The sequence below is a fragment of the Tursiops truncatus genome, chromosome 7 (assembly GCF_011762595.2).
Source record: "Tursiops truncatus isolate mTurTru1 chromosome 7, mTurTru1.mat.Y, whole genome shotgun sequence".
NCBI classification, from domain to species: Eukaryota; Metazoa; Chordata; class Mammalia; order Artiodactyla; family Delphinidae; genus Tursiops; species Tursiops truncatus.
Genome location: NC_047040.1, coordinates 88,586,112 through 88,614,034, shown reverse-complemented (window position 1 = coordinate 88,614,034; position 27,923 = coordinate 88,586,112). Strand labels below are relative to the sequence as shown.

General features: G+C 34.1%; 1 protein-coding gene across 1 annotated transcript in view; it reads right to left on the bottom strand.

Annotated features, from left to right (window-relative positions):
• The window catches only part of LRP1B (LDL receptor related protein 1B), a 1,432,692-nt gene that overhangs the window by 590,800 nt on the left and 813,969 nt on the right, over positions 1-27,923 (bottom strand). The window contains exons 26-28 of the mRNA XM_073806959.1: positions 19,040-19,204; positions 18,505-18,749; positions 1,839-1,970 (exon numbers count right to left, since the gene is read on the bottom strand). Of these exons, the coding sequence (XP_073663060.1) occupies positions 1,839-1,970; positions 18,505-18,749; positions 19,040-19,204 (542 nt within the window). The remainder of the gene's footprint in view (positions 1-1,838; positions 1,971-18,504; positions 18,750-19,039; positions 19,205-27,923) is intronic.

Here is a 27,923-nt window from a genome sequence, read left to right as displayed (position 1 = left end):
CATTAAGTGCTTTTTGAAGGAATCTAAGAACATTTTTTCTATACTATCTTTGAATAAAATGAGATTAAACATTGCTTTTAAAAATCACGTTTATATTTTCCCTATCAAAATTAGGGTTCATATAATGTTAAAGCATGCTGTACTGTAAATTTTTGTGAATCTGTAGTAATTAATATTGTGAGGCATTCTATCATTTCTACTTAAATAGGCACCTTTCTTGCAATGAGTTTGTGAAATATTAGTAGGTTTAATAGAAATAGGAGTCACAGATGTTCTATTTTCTTGTTTTTCTCTTTGGGGTTATTGTTGATATTTGAGATATGGTATTATTGTATAAAATTAAGTAAAGCCACATGTGCCTAAATTCCTGAGTTAAGATTTGATGAATACACTCTTTTTTGCCCTTAAAAGTAAGTGCCTTGCAAATAAACAAAAATTACTAACAAAACAAAACTAAAAAAAACCCACAGTCTGATTATTTTTTGAGAAGTTATTTGAGAAGTTCTAATTTCCAAGGCATGGTAGCAACATCAAAAATACATTTGACTTAATAAGAGAGCAACCATTTATTTAACATCAACAAATATTAACTGAATGTTTCCTATATGCCAATCAAAATTACAGGTCCTCGGAAAACAGAAGTAAATGAGATAAATGAGGGCCTTCTCATGTAGTAGTTTACATTCTAAGAGGGACAAACAATAAATAATAGAACAGAAACAAGAAATATCAAAAACAAGAATACCAGAAACAAGAAAATATCAGTAGGAGAGCTACTGTAAATTAGGTCATCAGGGAAGCCCTCCACAAAGGTGACGAATAGCAAAAAGGACCCTACAATTAGAAAATCTAGGAGAGGAGTGTTTTTAAAAGAGGGAACAGCTAGCCCAAAGTCCAGAGCAAACTTGGTATATTCAAGAATGTAGAATATATGTATGAGGTATGTAAATTAGATCTCTATCTGTAATTACACATGACATTATTTTATATCAAAAACCTTATGTAGAGTTCAAGGTACCTTCACTTTTTTTGAATTCACCTCTAAATTGTGTAGAGTTAAAGCACAGTTCCCAACATACCTTATTATCAACCACCAACTTTTATTAAGTGTCCTTTTTTTTTTTTACATCTTTATTGGAGTATAATTGCTTTACAATGGTGTGTTAGTTTCTGCTTTAAAACAAAGTGAATCAGCTACACATATACATCTAGAGTGAAGTAAGTCAGAAAGAGAAAAACAAATACCGTAGGCTAACACATATATATGGAATCTAAAAAAAAAAAAAATGGTTCTGAAGAACCCACAGTCTGGTTTTCATTCACAAATTTTATTTTCATTTTTTAGTTTAAATATGCTGTTTAAGTATTTTTTACAAACCTTTCCAAGTTACATATTTTACTTCATATTTTCTCCCTTCAACTTGATAATACCCTATAAAATGATGCTAAAGTAACTGTAGAAGAGCAGGAGGAGATTAAAGCTGTTAAGTACCTCTTTATTATGCAGGTTACCTACATCATCATTTTCTGATAATGCACTTTCACTTACCAATCTCCCTGTTTTGTAGAGATAAATTCTGCTAACACATCAAATAAGAAAGTAGCAAGAAAAAAAGTGAATAAGGTAATAAACAGCAAAGTGCAGCATATCACATATTTAAAGAACTCGTCAGTCTCCCCAAAAGTAGATGAATCAACAGAGTCTGAAAATAGCACCACATCTAATATTTTTAAGGACATTAAAAACCTCTTCCACTTTACTTTGAGGAAAATCTGAATGCTAATACAATTTGAGAGAATTCAATTTGGAGTTTAGATAAGAACTGTAAGAAATTTACCATAGCAGGTCTTCTTGTTTGAGGAAAGCTTCATCAAGTGTGGGCAAGCACAAGCAGCACTCCTATTATGATTGATCAGACACATATGAGAGCAGGGGCCTCTGCCATCATTAGCTGCACACGGATTGGGAGCTGTAATTACACAGTGAAATATTAAGAGTGAAGAAGGAAGACTAGATTAGGCAACCTCTGAGTTTGACAAGGGTTATTCACGTAATGATTCAAAGTGAAGTTCCCTACATAGCACCCATTACTCGAGTGATTAATATGACAATAAGAGACAATCATGCACAACAATTTCATGAATAAAAACATTTTTCCTCCTTGAAGATAACAACTAAGATAACTCCCTCAATTTCCTCTAAGAGGAATGGTATGCATTCTATTGCTTTAGAAGCAAAAAAATTTTTTTAAGGATTTAGTCTGAGAAATAATCAGGAATAATTATCACATTTAGTATAAAATAAACTCAGGTAGACTATCATGCCAGTGTTGGGAGTTCCAGTGGATGTCGTTATTTTCCTACCATAGCATATAGATTCCCTTCTTGCCTTAGCACGACATTCTGAACAGTTTCCATAGGAAACTGCTGTTACATATACTGTATAACCCTTCAGGCCATTTCTTCTTTTTCAAATCAGAGGCCTATGTGAAAAACATGTTTGTCTTCCTTCATTATAATGACATCTACTTCTTTTTTTTTTTTTCTGTATTAACTTATTCCATGGCTAAAGTTTGCTCCACATACTCATACTTACTATATTCCATTGTATAAATAACATGATATATTCAAATTTAGAATGGAATATTAAATTTTGCAGTTCAATGTCATTCTCTCATTCTTTTGTGTTTCTTATTTTGTCATCATGCCTTTTGGATAAGATTTTAATGTCAATTGATCAAATTGTTCTTTCAAATCTCATTTTTATAGAGACTATCTAGTAGAATAAATTCTTTAGAACTATGTTTGTCAGTTGAAGGCATGAAAGAGTTATACCTTCTGATCCCACCAGCAATATTTTAGTTTTCAACTAAAATCTTCCTAACAAATGGATCTACTGCTCAGTGTAATAATATTAGTCTTGTAGACTTATAAAGCACAAATAATAAAAATCAATAGATTATAATAAAAATTGTAGAAAAATTAACTGAATTTAATAAATACTCAACGTGGCTTTTGCCAGTCTTCACACCCTCCCCACAAGATAACAAAAACAATTCATGTCTGTGTATTTGATTTAAAAAGTAAATAAAAGGAAATGATGGGCTTCCCTGGTAGCGCAGTGGTTGAGAGTCTGCCTGCCGATGCAGGGGACACAGGTTCGTGCCCCGGTCCAGGAAGATCCCACATGCCGCGGAGCGGCTGAGCCTGTGAGCCATGGCCGCTGAGCCTGCGTGTCCAGAGCCTGTGCTCCACAACGGGAGAGGCCACAACAGTGAGAGGCCCGCGTACCGCAAAAAAAAATAAAATAAAATAAAAATTTAAAAATAAATAAATAAATAAATGGAAGTGAAAGACTCAGAAACATTTTCTGAAGCACATCAGTTAAGAACAAAAATTATTAGAAAATACTGGAAGCTAAAGTTGAGAGATTCTGTAGGAGTGCATGTCCCTCTGTCACATGGTATAACTGCCACATATTCTACTTTCTTCCCGTTTCACTTCATCTATCATAATTGGAGTCTCTAAAGAATTGCAGGTTAGAGAAGCAAGAGGTTAGATGGGAAGGTTTTTAAGGAGGAAAAATGTTACAGAAAAGGTGGTGAAATGAAGAGGCACTGTTGGAAGAAGGAGAAAAACAGAAAAAATTAAGAGGAGTAAAGGGAGGAAAAGGAAGAAGGAAGAGGAGAAATTTGTTTAAAAACATTGACATAGGAAATGCTATTCCTCTCAAAGAATTAAAAGCCTAATCCATGACAGCTCAATAATAGGTACTTGGATTTCGCTTTGAACATCATTTTCTTTAGCCCAGAAGCATACTAGCTCTTCTCAACATCCTGTAATTGTGATTAAAAACTTTTAAAAATCAATGATGACATACTAAATTTCTATATTCATACTAAAGTAAAAAATACATTGACTTTGTAGCCTAATATCTGTATTAATGATAACACTGTAAGGTAATATTCACAATATTTTATGCTTCACAGCATGTAAAAAATCCACAAAAACTTCTTTCACTTTTTATCTCTTCTCACTTTGAAAGAGTGGTGTTAAATCTTTTTGAAGTTTCTTTCTAATCATGCATTAAAACAGATACCTATTCTAATTACCAAATTAAGGAATTTGGTTCACATACTCACATTTTAATATAAAGCAGGGATTAGCAAATGTGGATCCTGGAGCCATATCTGGTTCACTGCCTATTTTTGTAAATAAAGTTTTATTGGAATATAGCCATGCTCATTAGTTTACATATTATCTAGGCTGCTTTCACACTACAATAGCAGAGTTGAGCAGTTTCAGCATAGACCACTTGGCCTACAAAACCCTAAAATATTTATTTTCTGGCTCTTTACAGAAAAGGTTTGCCAACACCTGATATAAAGTAATTAACTATTTTATGAGAAATACTATTGCAAAGTCCAATATCAATACAGAGGTTGTAAACTCCTACCAAACCAAGGCTATCCCATTTATTGTATCTAGGAGATGGGAAAAGCTGAGCAGTCGATGGAATGTTATAAGCAATCTTAACAGATGAAATTCATATATAGGTGTGCAGACCGGGTTTACTGATTGTTCATATTATCAAAACTCAAGGTGACCAAAAAAAGAACCTCAGATACATGTAACACCCCTCATATCTATGCACTGAATACATATTTAGGAAGCACCTCAGTGTTCTGCTTAGTTTTAAAAAGCTGGATATCATAGTAGACAAGACATAGTTCTTGCACCAAAGAATTTAAGAATCCGTACTCTAAACCCATACACCATTCTCTCTAATTCTATGGTGACTGGCTCAATTTAGGTTCTCTCCATCTCTTGCTTGGATTGCTGCTCTAACTTCCTAAAAAATCTCTTGATTTTCAGTCTCTTCCCATTGCCTACAGTTCTTTTTCTAAAAAAGACTTGATCATATAGCTGCCTTGCTTAAAAATCTTGGATAGCTTCTCACTAGCTACCTCACAAAGTCTCAAATCTTATCTGCTACCACTTCCCACAAGATTACTTAGCACTAGCCACACTGGCTTACTTGCTGCTCTTTTTCCTTTCAGCTTATTTTTTTTTAAATCCTGATCCACTGTTTCTTATTATTAAAGATGTCATGTCTTCTAAACTCACAAAATTTTAACTTCAAAGCATTTTTTACTTCTCGGATTTTTAACTTCTCTTTCACTACCATATTTAATAAGTTGTCAAGTATTATCAGACTTCTCCTATTACATGCTCCTTTCTTTCCATTTTTCTCTCTCCTCTTCCAACATAAAGTTTTAGTTCATCACTTTTGAGTAACCACTACAACCATGTAACTGGTATTCTATGGTACTGCCAAAAATATAACAATCTCTCTTTCTAAGATACCATCTTATCTTCTAGCCTCATCTATCACTTTCCTTCTACATACACATTATGCACATGCTAAAAAGAACGCCTTATTGTTCTCTGAATATCTGTAGCTTGTCCTTTTCCACTTTCACATAAGGTACTTTTCTTTCTGTAGAATTTCATTATCCTTCCTTCATGAATCAGCTCAAGTCATTTTTCTTTCACAAAACATTTTCTTCATTTCTAATGAAGCCACCTAATGCTGATTTATTCCATCACTAAATATTAGTTTTAATTATTACTATACAAGGCATTAGGTATTTATTGTTTACTGTTTTATTTTCTAATTGTCTGTGACATATATTCATATATTTTATATCAGTATACTGTGGTCTCTCTAGGTAAATCAGGGGTAGGCAAGTTTTTTTTTCTGTAAAAGGCCAGATAGTAAATATTTTCACCTTTGCAGCCCTTATGCTCTTCCTAGTAATTATTCAATTTTGCTATTGCAGCAAAAAGCAGCCATGAAACGATATGTGAATCAACAGGTATAGCTACATTTAAATAAAATTTTATTTGCAAAACTGGCAGAAGGCTGAAGTTAGCCTGAGGGCCTTAGTTTGTCAAATTCTGAGCCTTAGTTTGTCAAATTCTATGCTGGCAGGAACTATGACTTATCAACATACATATCGTTTTTTCCTAAAATTTCTATGGTATCTATTATTGTGTTAGACTTAAAGATATTTGGATTCATATGCATACTCATCAATGTATGTGTGTACATGTTCTAAAAAGGCAACAATCTAAAATTTCAAAAGTAAATTAAACTTCTAAAGCACTTCATACCTGTAGGTGAAGAGACTAAATAATGCAAAACTACAATACTTTACTGGAGAACCAAATGTTAATTATGCAATCATACAAGACTGATGTATGCTCTGAGAAGAAAACAATATCATTAAAGATAATTTCATATTTCATGCATACTATGTTTAATTGCAGTCCACTTTTCATCAGCAAAAAATAAACACTTAAACCCAATTATTTTATCCAGTAAGATCAAATAAAATATATATGTTGATGCAATATAAAATATGTACAATATTTATTTACCTCATAAAACTAAGCTCAAAGCAGAAAAATGTCAGGATCCAATGTGTTAGATAAGAGGAATATTGTGTAGTCATTTTTGATAGTAACTAATATTCATCCTGTTAATGAACTTTATTGGTACAAAAACAATTACTAACATAAGAAAACAATGTATCTATAATTTTCCTTTTAGAAAAGAATATGTTGAAGTGAAGTTTCAGAAGGATCTTACAATTAAACACGAATCCCTAATCCTATTTTCCCTTTGACAAATATCTTGAAATTGTAATTTTAATATTTGACGTTGAAGAACTAGAGTGAATTCCTTATTTAAAATACACACATATAACAAAATGTGTGCAAGTACAAGACATTCTTATTGCTTTAGTTTCACCAGTTTCCAGCAATACTGGGTATGCAGGAGTTACTTTCATCAAATTATATTTTACAGATTAATTTTATACTGTATTATATTTTTATGAAGTAGAAAAAAAATCTAAAAATCTTATATGATCTTCCATAGATACCTGTATTTCAGAGAAAAATTTTTTAAAAGCCACATATACTATTTTCATTTATTTCTGCACACTTTGCAGTAACAGAGTGAAGTCAAACATGTAATATCATGTTATATTTATTGGTGAAGTGTATCTTAAAATATCAATGAACTTTCAGATTTTCTGAAGAGGTGATATGTCTTTCTGACTTGCTGTTTATTTCACTTGCTGTATAATTTAAAAGAAGAAACATCTGTGTCAGAAAAGTTTCTATCTTTACAATGATTTTTTCCCACTGATTAACTAGATTTTATTAACCTTTGTGTGAGCAAATCAAAGATTTAATACAATGATTTAATAATCACAAAAATTTTTATCTAAAACAGTGGTTCTCAACCAATGGCAGTGGGGGTGAGGGGGGATTTTGCCCCGCAGGGGATATTTGGGAATATCTAGAGACATTTTTGAATGACATAACTGGGGGTACTACTGGCATCTTAGTGGATAGAGGCTAAGGATGCTAATAAACTTCCTACAATGCAAAAGAAAGCCCCTCACAACTAAGAATTATCTGTCCCCAAATATGAAAAGTACAGAGGTTGAGAAGTTCTGATCCTGGATTAGAACTACGGATTCTGCATCTTAATGTATCTGAATGAAGAGTGCATAAGCACGTACATTTGTACAACTGAGGCAAGTAAATCAAACAACCAGTACCAAGGAAGAAAGAATTTTATGATTTCTTTGTTACTAATCTTTTCCACTGCTCCAAGGTACACTGTATGGTACCATATTTTAAAAAGAGCAATTTATAACGCAGCTAAGCTTAACTGCCTGCATATAAGTTCATTTACAGTTTAGTTGTTTGATATTTGTATTCTATTTTGCCAAAGAAATAATGCTAAAAGTGGTAATTAAGTTTTTCAGGTAAACCAACAAAACACACTAATTCAAAATATGGTTTAAAGATGATACAGAAAGATTTACTGAGAAATTAAATTAGGTGCTAGTCTATATAACTGGTAGGTAGTCTCTATATAACTGGTAGAGAAATTAAATTAGGTGCTAGTCTATATAACTTGTAGAGGAAGCAAAAGACTACCTGTTATAGGAAGGAGGTATAAGAGTAGAAAGTGAGTTCCATGGTGATTTTTCATATTAATAGCTGGAATGAGGTAGCAACATGTCTTTGGCATGTTTCAACTCTTATTTCTCCTCTTCATTGCTAATTTTGTCTCTCTCTACTACTAGGTTCTCAGTACTGAACAATGTTCTAAGACCTCATAGAAGCCTAACAAATTTACTCAAATCTCAAAAATTCCTCTTTGCTTTGCTATCACCTGCCTTTCACTTTGCCTCAGTCAGAAATCTCACCCCTTCAAAGCTGCTGATATCAACAAATAAAGGTAGAAGCATTTTTAACTGTTTCACACCACCTTACCATTCTTAGAAATATTAGTATTTTAAGCTAAGGTCCATTTTAAATATTATAATAATAAAAAAATCTCCTACTGATAGTATATAATTATATGAAAGAAAGAGATACTAAAAAACAGCAGGGGAAACAATAAAAAAGAGACAAACTTCAGATCTAAATACACATGCAGACTGAAAGTGAAGGTATTGAAAAAGATATTCCAAGCATATGGAAACAAAAAGAAAGCTTGGTAGCGATATTCATATCAGATGAAACAGACATTAAAACAAAGACTGTAACAAAAGGAAAAGGACATTACATATGACAAAGAGATCAATACAGCAAGAGGATATAACACTTGTACATATCTATGCACCAAACATAGGAGCGTCTATATACATAAAGCATATATTAACAGACATAAATGGAGACTATGTCTCCTAAGCTGATTGCTATGAAGGTTGTCTTTCTTTGTATTTACATTTTGTTACTTAAGAATATAGTACTATTGTTTAATAAGTTATATTTTTTAGTAAAAAGACTTGGACATTTATACTAATATCTAGCCTCAGACATACTTAGGATCACTAGGACATATGCAAACAACTCCACTGAAATTGTTCTAAATAAAATTGCAGCTGACCCTCCTCCAGGTCGCCAAAGCTAATGAATACTGTGCTATATGTCTTTATCTTTCTTGACTTCTCTGCAAGAGTTAACATTTTTGGCCACTGTCATCTTGAAACTCTTCTCTTACTTTTTTTGACTGTGCTCTCTTTTGGTTCTGGAATCCCTTGGCCACCCTCTTCTCAGCATCCTTCTTGTCTTTCTCTTGAATGTTAGTTTTCTCCAGGATTCTGTCCTTGTCCTTTTCTCATTTTCTGTAATATTCTTAGGAAATCTCATTTGTTTTCTTGTCTTCAACCTACAACTGAATGACTACAAAAGCTCTGACTCCAGCCCAAACTCTTCTTGCCTTTATAACCCTGAATACTCAACTATGTCCCAGAGGTACCTAAAATTCCATATATCCAAAGTGTAAGTTTTCAGTTTATCCTTTAAATCAGTTGTCAGTAAACTTTGGCCTGCAGGCTAATACTGGTCCATGAGTTACTTTTTTAAATTGTAGGAAAAAAATAAAGAATAACATTTCATAACACATGAAAATTATATGAAATTTACATTTCATTGTCCATAAATAAAATGTTATTGAAACACAGTGACGCTCGTTCATTTTTCATATGACTGCTGTTACACTACCTCAGCCAAGCCGAGTAGTTCAACAAAAACCATATGGCCCATAGGGCCTCAAACACTTACCATCTGGCCTTCTACAGAAAAATTTTGCTGACCTCTCCTTTTTGTGGTCTCTATGTCACTTTTTGATGGTGAAACCAATTACAGAAACCAGAAAAATAAAGACATCCCAAATTTTCCTTTTCTCCCCAAACTCCCCTACTCCACAAATCTCTATCACTATGTTTTACTGACTTCGCCTCTAAGTATATCTCAACTCTACCATTCTCTCTGTCCTGGTATCAGCTATCTCCTCATCTACTGAAGTAGCATCCTTTCAGTCTCCTACTGTAGTTCTGTCTCTCTCCAGTCCGCCCCTTGTACAGATGAAGTCAAGTTTCAGCATGCACATCTGCTCTTTTCACTCTATTGACCAAATACTTTTAATGTATTTCTCCTTCCTTTAGGGCAGTGGTTCTTAAGGCAGCATCAGCATTCCATGGGATTTGTTAAAGATGCAAAACCTCAAGTCATACCCCAGACCAACTGAATCAGAATATCTTGGGTAGAGGCCATAAATATGTGAGTTAATGATCCCTCCAGTAATTGTGATGCACGTTTAAGTTTGACATCCCTGGAACCACTTATCCTAAAGGATAAAAATAGAAATTTCTTTGTAAGGGGACTTTTTAAGTCCCACCATGGTTTGATTCCAACCCAATCTTGTTTCCCATTTATTCCCTCCTTACTTCTAGCTGCTCTAACCTGCAAATGAGGAAATAAGAACCCAGAAGTTAATTAATTTGCCTCAGGTAACAAGGCTAGTGAGTGACAGAGGAAGGAATTGAATTAAGTTAAGCCCAAGGACCTTTTAGGACCACACGATGCTACTTTTTAAAATATATTTACTATACTCTTATTTTCAAAATACGTCCATTACAATAATAATTAATTGATCCTAGTTGTTAATTTAGTTTTCCTTCTAGACTACAGACTCCAAGAAGCTAAGAATTAGTTTGTCCCATGTGAATGTTGTCAGTAACACTTGACTCTCTACCGCCATCTGGAGATTTGATATAACAATTCCAAGGAGAATCTCAATAAACAAGAACTCAGTCTTCTGCCAGTAGAGCACCGTGGGTTAGGCCAGAGCTCTGGGGTCACGCTCCCTGAGGTCAGATAACTGGGCAATCATCCTGTGGCTATTGGACCTTGAAGAATTTCTCTGCCTTAGGTTCTTTTTTTTTTTTTTTTTTTCCACTGTTGTGGCCTCTCCCGTTGCAGAGCACAGGCTCCGGACGCGCAGGCTCAGCGGCCATGGCTCACGGGCCTAGCCGCTCCGCGGCATGTGGGATCTTCCCAGACCGGGGCACGAACCCGTGTCCCCTGCATCGGCAGGCGGACTCTCAACCACTGCGCCACCAGGGAAGCCCTGCCTTAGGTTATCTGTAAAACTGGATTGCTAATAATCATCTTCATGGAATTACAATGAAAATTAGTGTTAGGTGATATTATTATAATTATTAATATTGTTCTTATAAAGGGCTTAGCTAGACTCTGTAGTTAACACAAATAAATAAATGATACTCCTTTACTCAAATATTTTATTATCTCCGTGGGTAACTAAAACAGACTTAGGAAAATATTAACCATACATGTTCTAAGTACTGAGATAGTTCTTATGGTGTTAACCATGAATGTGAAGCAGATAAAATCTGAATTATACAAAGATTTATAGTTGGTATGTGGTTTTGAAGTGAGAAAGCCTCTCAGAAAAAGATTTTTCCTGAAAATCTTTGTGCAGATTGAGAGTAATATCTGTAAAGCACTAAATAAAACATGATATAAGTGTGTACCTTTCTTATTTTTACAGTCATGATGATGAAACCATTTTTACTAGTGCATAATCACGCAAGACCAGATCTCATTATCCAAACAGAAACTAACATATGGCTCAAGAAGGGTTTATCATAAAACCTTTATGATGTTTTTGTGTTGTTTTTTAATATACTCAAAATTTATTCAATTAATAACTGTGTTTTTCTGATACAAATATATTTAGAATAGATGGCTTCATAAATGTAAATTATTCGTTTTTACCTTAAAGGGAAACCTACAATTTTGATGTTCCTGCTCATTAAAAAAGTAACAAATATGTTTATTTATGGAACTTCCCTCTGTGCTAAGGAAACAACTTTCTTCCCATGTAGTTATTCAGTAAATGCCCATAAGTATCAACTACATGCTGTAAATTCCCAATATATACCAGACACAGAAAATAAAAAATTTAGGTTAGAGTGTCTAGTTATCAGTCCAATTAGTGGAATAGAGTGAATATATATCTTCCAAGGCATATGGAGATACAATGTGATTATACTAAATTATAATACAATGTATATAAAATTCTAGTTCTGAATTTCCCAGTATTTCACATTAAAATTTTTGTCCTCGGTCCCTACGGTTGCTGTCACAATAAAACTATTACTTTGTGTCCTTCCTACTTTACTCTAGACTTTCTTGCTTTACTTTTTTGGCACAGGAGATACTATATATCCAAACCACCTGCCTTACTTCCAATTTCCCTCTCTTTAATATCATCTTCACTTTAATATCATAACTTCATGGCTAATACATAAATCCTAAGTGTCATTTCTATGACTAGAAATATTTGGATTTGGCACCAAAATCAAAGGCAAGAAAAATAAAAATAAACAAATGGGACTACACCCAACTAAAAAGCTTCTGCACAGCAAAGGAAATCATCAACAAAACAAAAAGGCAGCCTACTGAAGGGGAGAAAATATTTGCAAATCATATATCTGATAAGGGGTTAATATCCAAAATATATAAAGAACTCAATATCAAACAGACAAAAATCTGATTAAAAATTGGGCAGAGGCTCTGAATAGCCATTTTTCTAAGAAAGACATACAGATGGCCAACAGGCATATGAAAAGGTGCTCATCATCACTAATCATCGGGGAAATGCAAAATCAAAGCCACAATGAAATATTACCTCACACCCGTCAGAATAGCTATTATAAAAAAGACAAGAAATAACAAGTGTTGGTGAGGAGGTGGACAAAAGGAAACCTTGTGCACTGTTGGTGGGCATGTTAACTGGTGCAATCACTATGGAAAATAGCATGGAAGTTTCTCAAAAAATTAAAAATAGAACTACCATATGATCTAGCAATTCTACTTCTGGATATTTACCTAAAGAAAATGAAAAGACCAACTTGAAAAGATATACACACCCCTATGTTCATTACAACATTATTAACAATAGCCAAGAGATGGAAAAAAACCTAAGGGTCCATCGATGGAGAAATGGATACAGAAGATGTGGGATGTGTGTGTGTGTGTGTGTGTGTGTGTGTGTGTGTATAATGTAATATTATTCATAAAAACGACAGAAATCCTGCCATTTTTGGCAACATGGATGAACCTTGAGGGCATTATGCTAAGTGATATAAGTCAGATGGAGAAAGGCAAATACTGTAATGATATCACTTATATGTGGAATTTAAAAAACAAAAACAAAAACACCAAGCTCATAGATATAGAGAACAGAACAGACTAACAGACTGGTGGTTGCTGGAGATGGGTGTGAGAGGCAGGGGGGAGGCGGGGTTTGCCCACTGAAATAGATGAAGAAGGTCAAAACGTACTAACCTCCAGTTATAAAGTAAATAAGTCATGGAGATGTAATATACAGCATGATGATTATAGTTAATAGTACCGTACTGTATATTTGCAAGTTGCAAAGAAAATAGATTAAAAAATAAATATAGAAATAATATAAGAAAGAGAATGATCTAATTTTCATTGGGGTTCAGTGATGCTATTGCTTCTTGGAAGGGCTTATGTTCATGTATTTATTTCTGGCAACTACAAAAGATTATATAACTTGCTAACAGTAACAATAAAACCCAAGACTATAAAATATGGAAAATGACATTTATGGATAGATACATGCCTTAAAATTATTAGTGACAGAATAGAAATGAACTAAAATCAAACTAAGTGTCCAAAAATAGACAAATAATTGGGAACAATTTTGATAGTCACATGTGATGTGAAAATATGCAGTTATTAAAAACGAGATAAGGTATCGATACCAAGAGAGTTGCTAATGCTAAGTGTAAAAAGGAAGACACAAAATTAAAAATAAAGCATGATATTAAATATGAAGAGATACAAAGGCTTTCTTAATTTAGCAAAGAATGAATCATGGACTATGAAGTTGGGCATGCTCATTGAAACCCTGGTACCGCCTGCCTTTCAATGAGATTTATTACCCTGAGTCAGGTTACTTTACTTCCCTGAGCTGCAGCTTCCTCATAGAAAGTGGGAATAACTACCTTGTTTGATAGCTCTGATGATTAGGAAAAAAAAGTAAAACCTAAATGGCACGTAGTAGTTCATCAACAGATAGTGAAACTTTTGTTTATTACTGTGTTATTCAATACCTCTGTTGAAATAACCAGAAGAAACAACATGGAAATGTTTGTTGCTCTGGGAGCTGGAAAAGTAGGTTTACATTTTTTCTGTTCCCTGTTTTTCTACATTCTATAACTTACTGGTAATGAGCAAATATTATTTTACAATGTTAAATAAACTTTTAAACATCCCTTTTACTAACATAACCATAATTTTTATGTCATGCACTAGTGTATGAGGAGTGGTGATAGATGGTAACCTGAATGTAGAGAAAAGAGATTTGATAATCTACTCATTCGACTGCACCTGGATTCTCTTGATAAATCAATCATATTGCTCTCCTTCAGATTGTGTTTCACATTTTTATTGGCATTTTTCATTTAAAAATGGATATGATTATAAAAGTATGATATTAAGGCCATTATGAATTATTTACATATGAGAAAATGTGTTCAAAACTGTCTTAAAACAGTAATGTAACCTAAATTTCAACAAAAGGAGGCTAGGAAAATGATATGATCGCAACAACTGTTACTTTTTAACAGTTAACTTATATATATATAAACACAAAGCACTGATTATGTATGAGACACCATTCTAAGATCTTTTCACATAATAACTCATGTTTGATATGCTTATATTAAATGATGATTAACTCATGTTTACTAGATGTTATGATGTAAATACTATTATCTCAAGATGAGGAAACTGAGGCACAGAGCGGTTAAGTAAACTGCCCAACATCATACAATTAATAAATCATAGGGATAGGATTTGAACCCAGGCAGTTGGACTCTCAAGGTCATACCATTAACTCTAAGTTCTTATACATAAAAAAAATTAGATTTAAAATACCCACTAGTGCTCCCTTTTTCATATGTTTACTCTTTGATTTGTTTCTTCTTAATCCCACATAATAACAACATTAGACACCAAAAAAAATTCTAAACTAGATTTTCTTTTTTAAAAATTCTAAGTGTCCAATAACCAAACTGGAAACTTAAGCGTATAATGAACACTTACTTGTAAGAAAACTGGTGTTAAAACTTTAATTAATTTCCTACTTGGGGGATTAGATAACTTCAAAGAATATTTCTAACCTTTATTTCTTTAATTTGTGAGATATACATTTCAATTTTATAAAACCGAATGTCATGTATTTTTAAAATGTAATAGTTTTCGTGAACCTCACATTACTTTTCACCAGAAAATAGGGGGTTATTATTGTACTTGTGTTAAAGCTGAAACTTTGTCACCATTTTCATTGTAATTCTACCGTTGGGAATAAAACAGTCAGTAGATTTCTGCATCTTCCCATCTCCACCCCCCAGCAGTGAAAGCATTAATTCACTGAAGCAGATAAACAAGATGGATAATGATTGTTATATGCTCAGTGATCCTTACAATGGGGAAAAGTAGAATGTTCTCTGATCATTCTCAAATTTGGAAACTGACTGAATTTCCTTTAGGAAATAGCAAGTTCTCATCATAGGTGACATTCTCTCTAGTAGACTAGAAACTAGAATATCTGCCCTGAATTCTGGGAAAATATGTTATATTAGATCCATATAGTAAAAACTTCCTTATTTTATGCAAAGTGGAGAAGACACATATAAATCATCTTTAAAGTAAAGATGTCAAGAAAATCTCCCCTCAACCAAATGAGTTACACTGAATGTCTCACTTCCTTTCTATATATATGAAATTGTCAGGAAAGCTTGGAAGTATCATGTTTCTTCCCTTTCTATGAATTTGCTAGGGATCATGACAACGTGTGTAAATCAGGCAGTTATTAAATGAAATACAATGATTCCATTTTGAGGGAGGGAAAAATATAATACATAGACCCAGGCCATTTTTCATGGTCCAATTCATTTAAATTTTTCCAAACACAAAAATTAAAGTTCCCACAAAAGACCAAAAAATGTGGGTACAAAACCATATAAGTACACATTTTTGCAATTATAACAATTAAAACTAATCCCATAAGTGTTTATGACTAGATACTCCTCCATACTGTTGGAAGGTTTTAGAGAAGAATATCTTTTTTTTTTTTTCCATGAAGAACTCCTCTTTTACTTTTATTACTTTGGTTATATTTCTTTCATTTTCCTTTTTTTTTTTGTTTTTCTTTTTTTAACATCTTTATTGGAGTATAATTGCTTTACAATGTTGTGTTAGTTTCTGCTGTATAACAAAGTGAATCAGCTATATGCATACGTATATCCCCATATCCCCTCCCTCTTGTGTCTCCCTCCCACCCTCCCTATCCCACCCCTCTAGGTGGTCACAAAGCACCAAGCTGATCTCCCTGTGCTATACGGCTGCTTCCCATTAGCTATCTATTTTACATTTGGTAGTGTATATATGTCAGTGCTATTCTTTCACTTTGTCCCAGCTTACACTTCCCCCTCCCTGTGTCCTCAAGTCCATTCTCTACCTCTGCATCTTTACTCTTGTCCTGTCCCTAGGTTCATTAGAACCTTTTTTTTTTTATTCCATATATATGTTAGCATACCATATTTGTTTTTCTCTTTCTGACTTACTTCACTCTGTATGAGAGACTCTAGGTCCATCCACCTCACTACAAATAACTCAATTTCATTTCTTTTTATGGCCGAGTAATATTCCATTGTATATATGTGCCACATCTTCTTTATCCATTCATCTGTCAATGGACACTTAGGTTGCTTCCATGTCCTGGCTATTGTAAATAGTGCTGCAATGAACATTGGGGTGCATTTGTCTTTTTGAATTATGGTTTTTTCAGGGTATATGCCCAGTAGTGGGCTTGCTGGGTCATATGGCAGCTCTATTTTTAGTTTTTTTAAGGAACCTCCATACTGTTCTCCATGGTGGCTGTATCAGTTTACATTCCCACCAACAGTGCAAGGGGGTTCCCTTTTCTCCACACCCTCTCTAGCACTTATTGTTTGTAGATTTTTTCATCATGGCCATTCTGACTGGTGTGAGGTGATACCTCATTGTGGTTTTGATTTGAATTTTTCTAAAGATTAGTGATGTTGCCCATCCTTTCATGTGTTTATTGGCAATCTCTGTCTTAGAGAAGAGTATCTTTTTATTGTATCTTTTTATTGTGCCATATTCTGGTCAGAATCATGATTTCTTGCCTTATTTCAATTTAGTTAAATCCAGTATATTTATTGAATGCCTATTAGGCACAAAAATGATTAAGCTGTTTTCTCCCTTTAATGTTCTCATGCTTTGCACATCTGTAGGATGAAAGGAGTAGAGGAGCTAAGGGTAATAGGAAAGGATTAAGGTGACTGCTCACATAATTTAGGGCATGTAGAAAATCCCATGTAACAAAGAAGGATCAATTATATAAGAAAATTAAAAGTGAGAAATTTCTAGTTTCTGGAAAGGTTACTAGATTTAATCAGAGTAAGTCAGAGAGAGAGCACAGAAAATTTTACCAATGAGGACATTTTGGTAGGAGAAATAGTTTCAAGGGAGAATTAAGGCCAAATATTGAAGAAAGACACAGGACAGACAGAATTTTTCAACCACAGAGGTGAGTATTTTTAATCAAGTCTAAAATAAGACAATACCACATGAATTTAAAATAAGTCTTGAAGTGTAGTCCCTAAGACCAGAAATGCCAAGGAAGTGTAAAATCTGCTTACACTGAAAGAGAGAGAAAAGGAGAAAATGTATCCTCTTTGAGAAAGAGCTTGTCATTTGAGTATCATAAGTCTCCAACAAAAATATGCTAATGATAATGGGAACATTATTTGCATTGGAATGAGATTTCCATATGTTATGACATATATCATGATGGGGAAAAGTCAGGTAAGAGGTATAAAAGAATGAGCTGATGTTACACAGAATGGCCATGGTACCCTGGGGAAAAGAAACAAAAGAGAAAGAAAAAGAAATGTGAGGCTTAGAATTAACTCTGACAAGGATTGAGTGGAGGAAATGAAATCACAAAACCAAGGTAGAGATTACTACTGACCAAAATGTGGAATACATGGGGATAGGTAACACACATGTCCATGTGAACTGAATTCTCTTAAAATAGAAAAGCTCAAAGCAGATGGTTTATCCTTTATTATACACTATTCCCTCTCTTCCCAATATACTGCACAGTGACCATTTGCGGGCCAACATAAATGTGTCCTTGGTGTCTTCCTTTAATATACTGATCATATTTAGGTAATAGACTCCAAATCTGAAGACATTCCACAGCTTCCCACAGTATCTTTTACTGACGCAATAGCAGTGACTAAAAATTGGGGGACTTGGGTTAAAACACTTAATTTCTAAGATTTCTCTATTTGTGTGTAAACTAAATAAAAGGCAAAGAAAAAAAACCTGAGCTAATTAAAATAAAGGCTGGTACCACCTCCATCATACAATACATAAAATATTAACAACTTAACTTACAAAAGTTATTTTACAGTTTGAATATTATGTGATTAAGGTAAAAATATTTCTGGTGGTTAATTCATAACAAGCACTTACCCTGTGGCTGACGACTGGGATGGTATATCTGAAGGTCAAATGGCTGTGCACTAGTTTTCTGAATCACACTGACATTCTGCCCTGTCCACTTATTGGCTTTTGACAACGTGTTGGTCCTCCAGTCCGTCCAATAGACATCACTCCCATATAGAGACACGGCGAAGGGATGAGAAAGGTATTCATGACCTCGGATGATTTCTATCATGCCTGTTCCATCATAGAGGGCTGAATAAATGGCATCTGACCTACAGAAAAGGAAATGCATCAGTAGTATATCAAAACTCATTCAGATAGTCCAGTGATGTGCTTATACTATTTAGATAAATGACAAAAAATTTGTATAAAAAATATTTTATGGGCCTGTATCTGATTTGTAGAAACATTAAAAAAAAAGCCATCCTAATGAAAACAAACAAAAATCACCACTGATGTCAATGTGTGTATACATGATACGTGCACATGAGAACAATTTTTATTTTGTAAATATTATCCGAGGAAGGTAACAGAAAATAAAGAAAAAAATCATTTTCTAAACCTGGCATCTGTCCAAACTATCCTTTTTTCAAAGTGGTCCACAGTGAGTCCATTAGGCCAAGCCCCTGTTTTCATGTCTTTGTAGATGGTTTTTCTCCCAGCACCACTCATAGAGGCAGATTCAATGCGAGGAAAGTTGGCATCCCAATCTGTCCAGAAAAGAATTCTGAAGAAAAGGAAAGAACACTCGTTTCAGTCATTCAATTCACAAATATTTATTGAGTGCCTATGACATGCTAGGCACTGTAGGTAAACAGTCACAAGAGAAACAGATGCATTATCTACCCTCACAGGGCTTATAGTCCAGTGGGGGAGACAGACTAAATAAACACATGAATATAAAATTACAGCAACTGAAATATGTTCAGGAATAATTTTGTTATGAGAGAGAATAGCAGGTGTGTGATCTACTTAGAGAAGGTAATCAGGAAAAGAAAGCACTTTGGGGAGGTAATATTTACACTGAATATGAGAGATGAGGAGAGCAGTATAAAGGGCAGGACATGAAAAATAAACAGCAGATACAGAAGCCCTAATGGGGGAAAAAAGTGGGTGACTGAGGAACAGAAATAAGGCCAATGTATCAGAAACGGGGCAGTGAGGAGAAAAGGGGAAGAAGGTGAAGTTGAAGAGGGTGATCTTGCAGGTGATCTTGCAGGGTAAGTTAATTATTTGGGATTTTATTCCAAGGGAATAGAAGTACATTTAAGCAGGGGAGAAACATGATATCATATACAAGTGGATTATAGAGAAGCAGGAGAATGGGTACACCAGGTGGCTATTTTAAAGGACCAGGCAAAGACGGTAGTGGTTTGGGATATGGTGATAGCAGTGAAATGAATGGATTCCAGGAATATTTTGGAGGTAGAACTAAGTGCCAGGACTAAATGATAATTGGATGTAGGGAATGAAGTAGAGAACAGAATCATGGATGACTGTCAGTTTCTTGTTTTGGCATACTCAGAGTAAGGACAGACAGAGGGTGTGCAGGGAATCCATTAGGTGAAATGGGAAAAATGGAAGAGAAACAGATTTTAAGAGCTGGGAATTGAGTGTGCATGGGTGTGGATAGCAACTGAAAGTTTAGCTTTGAATTTTTGGATCTTGAGATGTTAAGACATAAAAAAGGAGGTTTCCAGGAAACTGGGTGGTACACCAAGGTGAAGTTCAGTGAAGGTGGCAGAGTTGGAGACATGAATTTGAAAGTATTCTGCATGGAGATGATATTTAGATTCACATGAATGGAACAGATCATATGACAGAGGGTACAGAGGAGAAACAGAAGGATATCATATATTTTGATTTATACAAACATGCAAGTGTTATAATACAATTTATTTTTTTACTAAATACTACTTGTAACTCTACAAATTCATGGTGTATAAACAGTTCCACACGACAGGCATCAAATGTTTCATGTTGTGCATTTGATTTCTAAGGCTATTAGGTAATAGATAGTTTATGTTTCATTGACTGTGGCCTAAACTGCTGATGCATGTTTCTATAGTATTATAATATAGTTACACAACAATTCCACAATTATTACAAATAGCTAATGTTTGAGTGCTTACTATACGTTAAATACTATTTTCAGAGCTTTATATAGATTATCTCATTTAATCCACCATGAGGCCATGGCTAAAGTTATCCATGTTTTACAGATGAGAAAACAAGCTTAGAGAAGTTATATTACTTGACCAGGTTATATGGCCAGCAAGTGGCAGATGGAATTGGGAAACTGGATAGCTTAACTTCTGTTCTCATGCTTTTAACATCTAACTCTTTAATATCATGTCACTAAATAAAATAACAAAGGGAAAGCATCTGGTACTGGAGTAGGAACATGGTTGGTAATCAATAAACGGTAGTTGCCTTCTCTACCTTGGTAGTAGAACCAACCCAATGGACAGCATGGAGATTTGGGGAGGGAAAATGCAAAGAACTGGAGAGACAGTGACAGTCCAACAAATTTTCCTATTATCAGTTCTGACAACATTTTGGTCAGAAGTGGTAAAGTTACTGGTAAACATAAATTTGTTTTCATTATAATTGTATATCGCTTTGCTATTTTGCAATTCTTCCATTACTATGAATGATCCTTAGGTATATGAATTTGGTGGCTATCTTGGAAAAATGAAACAATCCTCTGGAACAAAATTCAAAATGCAATTCAAACTTTCTTCTCTTTTAAAAAATTTATTATATCCATTTAAGGAAATGTGGAGTGATGTAAACTAAGTGTTCATTATGACCTCAATTTTTGAGAGGTATATAATCTCTTATAGGATATGGGAATTACAAATTTGAAATGACTGGAAGACAATACCAAACATTATAGAATTAAGTAAGTATGTGTGCTAAAGGCATGTGTGGTCAAGAAGATATTGACCTTCTTGATGAGTAGGTTCCCATACAACTTAAGTACTAGACCTTCAAAAAATGTCATTAAATAATTGTGTCAGCGTTGAATGGTGGCAATGCGTATGTTTTTGCATCAGACAAGCTTGCAATCAAATTTTCGATCTGTCACTGATTCCAGCGTACTTAATCTCAGCCTCCGTTTGCTCATCTGTAAATAAAAACTCTAACAGTACCACTGATCGGAGTATTTGATGAGGTAATGGATGTAAACAATTTAGCACACAGAATGGCTAGCACATAGAAACATCGGTGTTTACACAAGCAACCACACACATATTCAGAGAGAATATTCTTTTAAAGGCAAAATTCAAACTCATTCCAAACTATTAAAGAAATGGAGAGAGAGACAGACACACACACACACAGAGGGAGAGAAAGAATGAGAATTAATACTAATGTCAATGTTTAAATGTTACAACAGCATGTATGTGAAGGTAGATTAGTTTTACAAAGTAAGCATGAGTCAAAGCCATGAGAAAAAAATTCAGAGGAGTAGGTCATAGAATAGGTTTATCTCACAGAATATCTCTTAAAAAATGAGTTTATATTAAAAAAAAGTTTTTGTTTCATTAGCATCTTTAGGAGTTTCCATAGCTCTGGTGGTGGGAGTATATCCACAAAAACAATATCTAAATCATTCATTGTTTAATCACCAAATATTTGAATAAGTTACACAAACTATTGGAGAAGAATAAAGATGAACATTAATATATCAGAGGACAATGTATTGATAATTGTTGAAACTGGGTGATAGATACGAGGGAATTTATTTTACAACTCCTTTTGTGTATTTAAAATTTTCTAAAATAAAAGTTTAAAAGTGTAACTAACCCAAAATTAAGTAAATAGATAATTTTTTAAAATGTACCAGAGAACATTTATAAAATCTTATTGTTGGGAATCTTTTTCTGAAAAGACTAAAGTTTAAGAATAGGATTGTTTTGTATGAGAAAGTGTTAATTATCTGGAAATATCAGTACTATATATTGCTTATAAGTTATCATATGTAATCTGTTGCTAATTAAATAAAACAAAGGTTAATTAATATAAAGCTGGTAGGCTATTTGGTTAAGTAGTTGAATGCCTTTCTTGAAAACGATGAATATGAAATGAATTATGTGTCTCACTTCAAATTTAATTTTGGATGCACACAACTTTTCACTGACACCAGGTTGTTACTTATCAGCTTCCCTTTAAACGTAACATTAAAAAATCAAGATTATTTGAAGAAACAAGACCAACCTAGCATCGATTAAATTTATGATGATATCTTGACAAACAAGGTAAAGTAGAGAGATTTGCAAGTTTGAAAAAGATTAGGAAAAATAATCCCTGAAAACAAAATCCCTGAATTTGAGAGTCATAGGTAGTCTGAGTATCTGTAGATAAGATCCCACTAGATCTAGAGAACACTGTACTCCACACTCTGGATTGATGACCCAAAGACTTCTGAAACACTGTCTTTTGCCTGTATACAAATAGAGAATTGGTGTCTCTCTTTTAACTTTCTACCTTCTTCCGCCTTATGTGGTTGCAGCAATTCCCAACATGCATATAAGTAACCCTGCAATTCTGCATTCTCTATATGTAGGTTTACCAGAAATAGACACTGTAGACTTTCAAATGCATGTTTCTAGTGGACAAAAATGTATGGCTTGGGACACTCTGAGGAATTATAAAATAAGTGGTTCCTTCATTTCTTCACTAAACATAGCAGTATTAAGCTGTTTCTTCTGCAGTGGTCACTAGAGTCCTATCTTTTGTTAATTTAGGTGGGAAATTTCCAACACTTTTTATAAAATACATGTTCTAGAATTAGTTTCCTTAAAAAGATTCTTAACCTTGACAATAGTCAGTTAACAATCAATTTTAAAAGTTAATTTCAAGGATCATTGTTTCATAAAATTCTAAGCACTCTTTTGTACACTTTACAATGTGGTCTTTTAAAAGAATCATTTTTCCCTTATTACTTTCTTTTTATGGTTAAAATGTATTAGCATTTCAATGACTGCATTATTTCTTCAAGTATACAAAGAGTGAATATCCCTTCTTACAGGACGTATGGAAATGTTCAACCATGATTGCTTTTAAAAAAGAGACTACAGTCTACTGATTCTATAGTTCCTGCATTCACAGATTAGTCTGTATCAGGATTAAATTGGGTAAACGGACCATGAACAACTTGTACCATTATGGGCGTGAAAGAGCTATTATAATCTATCAGGTCAAGGTGCAGAAGGTGAAAATAAAGGATCTTGGCAAAAAAAAGAGGTTATCTATAATCTTTAGGCCTTCTGAAACCAACAATGTTATTAGTTTCATTTAGAAATGCTCCCAGATAAAATTAAAATTTTATTTAGATGTCTCACTAATCTTCACAATTACTATATCTGCTTTCACCAGCTGCAATGGTTACAGCAGAGTCCATTTATTATGACAAATGAAAACTAAATACCAGCAAAGAAGCAAGAAGACACCATGCAGTTACAGGAGCATAAAGGCAATGAAAGTTCAAGAACTGAAGTGAGTACCCTGTAGATTCTGAACTCCCTGGTGCTTGTTATTCCCTAATAATAAGCTTGATGTTTAGAGGAGATTCAAGTACTATTTCAGGTCACTTCAGCAATAAGTGTATTCCTTTAAAATGGAATGAAAGAAAAATAGCTCCTCCCTAAGATTCCCAATTTAGCATCTTGGAATAACTTGTCACTTGGGACACTGGGTCAAAACCCAGAATACTGTAGGAATGTGACATGATAGCAAACATGTCTTATAATGTAAAATGAAGGTCTGTGGATTCTATGTTGAGGAAGCAAAGTATTGATTAAAACATTTCTTTTTTGAGATTTGTTAAAAAAGGTCACAAAGGCCTTGACTGCTTCAGAAGATCATGTGATGTAAACGTGTTTTATCGGTTTAATGTTATAGCCTGCTTTTTTTTCTCAGCTGTGCTGAGGGAACAAAGTGGCTGGTTGCAAACTTTTTCTTTCATTCTTTATTGTCAAAGAAGATGATAGTATTACCCATTAGCGTACTTTACTGTATACTTCACTCTTTAAGTTATATCCTTGAGTTCCGGTAAGTTTCATGTAAAATAAAGGTCTATTCATATGCATTAATTTACTGAACAAGCACTTACTGAGCACAATTATATATATCAAGGGCAGTGAAGGATTTCATAGACATGGAAGCAACTCTGCCATCAGAAAGCTTATGATCTAGTAGGAAAGGTAATAGCATTTACACAAACTACATTTCTCGAAAAATTATCCAGTGGGTTTATCCTAAAATAAAAATTTTCAAAAAAAGTTTAAATGTCTTTGGAGTTTAAATGTCTTACCTATTTCATCAATAATGTGAGAAATAGGGGAATACTTATTTTTACTAGTCTCTCAGCCTACTTTATGAAAGGTCCAATGTTTAAAAATGTCTATGAACTTTTCACCAAAATATCCAATAAACCTGAAAATAAATTTTAATATTTGCACTACATTTTAAAAATTTAATTGCTACATTTTAAATTTACAACTGGGCTCTAAAGGTATTTACATGAACCTCATATTTAACCATATCAATCCTTTATAAAATAATTTTTAATAATAAAAATTCTATCATATCATATGATACCCAAACCTGTCAAACTTTTAATTTATTCCTAGAGTTAGTGAATTGGTACTGCCATTTGAACTTTGGTCATTTACACCAGAAATAATTTTACAAGTGCTATTTCTTCACCCATTAAATAAAATTATTACCACTGTAATTATCTTAATTAGCCTCACAATTTCGTAGTAGCAATGGAGGACATCAACTTTCTCAGAAGCATTATCAAGTTTTCCTTCCTCAGAGGCTAGCTTTCTATACTAACTTTCAACTCTTAGAGAATATTTTACTTCTGGAAATCCCCTTATACCACTGAAATAGTGCCTGATATTTTCATTTAAATAGCATTTGTGGGTTGTGTATCTTTTGCATTTCTGTTTTCTTTTTCTCTTCTCAGGTTGGCTATTCCCCAAACTAGCTGAGATAAATAAGTTTATTCTAAGCATTATCAGTTCCAAGCTATAGGAAAAGAAGCTTCAATTCCCAGATCTACTGCTTTGCTTGATCAGACTATTTTCAAGATTTTTATACACCTGTTTTATTTATTTGTTTTTTTCTCTCTGTGTGCCATTTGTTATTTTGGGAAGCAGTTCTCCTACCATGTTGGTATACTTGCTAAAATTACAACTTTCTCCAAAATACCACTTTCCCTTATACAGAAAGTTTCTCATGCAGATACGGTGCTGGTACAACGTAGATAGGTCTAATAGGTGAAAAGTTCACAACAGTAGCTGTTACACTGAGGGTAAAAACCTCCGTTGATGATGGACCTCTGTGGGAAGTAAAGGGTCAAGATTGGCAATCTACTCGTAACCTCAGGGAGAGTCTGTTTGAAAAAGGGAATTTTTCATTAGACGAGGATGACCTCTTCCTAGTGAACTGTTATTACAGGAGGTAATGAGTGAAATGGGCAAAGCGTAAACCATGTAAACTGGAGGACATACCTCCAGGCTAGAAGATACAACTGCCTTACTTCACTCTGTATGACAGTCTCTAGGTCCATCCACCTCACTACAAATAACTCAATTTCATTTCTTTTTATGGCTGAGTAACATCCTATTGTATATATGTGCCACATCTCCTTTTCCATTCATCTGTCGATGGACACTTAGGTTGCTTCCATGTTCTGGCTATTGTAAATAGTGCTGCTATGAACATTGGGGTGCATGTGTCTTTTGAATTATGGTTTTCTCAGGGTATATGCCCAGTAGTGGGATTGCTGGGTCATATGGTAATTCTATTTTTAGTTTTTTAAGGAACCTCCATACTGTTCTCCATAGTGGCATGGACTTATATACACTACCAAATGTAAAATAGATAGCTAGTGGGAAGCAGCCACATAGCACAGGGAGATCAGCTCGGTGCTTTGTGACCACCTAGAGGGGTGGGATAGGGAGGGTGGGAGGGAGATGCAAGAGGGTGGGGATATGGGTATGTATGTATATGTATAGCTGATTCACTTTGTTGTAAAGCAGAAACTAACACACCATTGTAAAGCAATTATACTCCAATAAAGATGTTAAAAAAAAAAAGATACAATTGCTGCTCTGTTGATTGTGGCCAGATCTCCCTACTTTTTTGAAAGAAGCCAGAAATCCAGAGTTGTATACAAAATCTTTCAATATTTTAACTCTTGGCAACTAATTCAAATAAATGTCAAACTCTGTGGAAGGTAAAACAAACACAGCAATGAGAGTTGCCAGTTTGGAGCCTTGGTCTAGACAAGCTGCCTTGTCCCTTTAATTTCTGTATCTGAATTGAGGAAAAGGAAAACAAACAGACTTCCCAATCTATTGATTTCTGGGTCTTGGGCATAAACCAGGGCACAAAGCAGACAGTGTGGGCCAGGAAGCTGACTTAAACACAAGGCTCCCTTTTCACTCTTCTTCATCTCATTAAAGTCCCTCCTGGCTGACTCCCCCCTCGCCGTGGTCCTCCCTAGACTTTGTATTACTTAAAGGTACAGAGCCAAAAAACAATTTCCTTTCTACCATCCTTTAGACTTGACAGTGATTTTGGATTAATGAAATAATTACCAGAGAAATAAAAAATTAACAGCAAGAGCAAAGCATTCCCATGTAGATGAGTTATATATTATCTTCCACATTTTCCCAGCTCCTCAAAACAACCTAATTATAAAGAAATTATTATCCCTGATTTACAAAAGAGAAAACTGAAATCTAAGGGAAGACAATACACTTGAGTAGATTTCCCAGAGGATAAATGACTGAGCAGTGCTGGAACCCTTGTTTTCTAGCTCCAAATCCACTGTCTCTCTTCTGCTCTTTCACAAAGGAACACAGGGAAACAGTGGGGGCAATAACCTGAATTATACATTTGACCTTGTTTTCCAGAATTATGTGTCTTGTCCTTCAAATATCCCAGTAGTCAGCATCTCAATACTGGACTCTTTCAAGCTTATTCTAATATTCTTTCAAACTAACTCCAAGTATATACAAATATCAATACAGATATAGGGTGAGGTGGTTAACATCAGTGACTGTTCAGACCAAACACTGTGGTTTGCAACCCTTAGAAACAATTACAGCATCTCTTTGTCAGGTCAAAAAGAAATTCATTAAATTACTGCTTAAAATAGAGTTACAACAGCTTCCAAAAGGGCCGAATGCCCACATTTAGAAAAAAAAGTTCTATCCTCTAAAAGTACCTATATAAGCAATCCTATAACAAAATTCATGGTAACAAACTAAAACTGGTTGAGATATATCTATATTTATAGCTATATATATATAGATATATGTACACACACACACAATTATGTATATAATTGTATATGTACATATAAACACACACATGTATAGACAACTATGCACAAGTATATATACACACATATTTACATG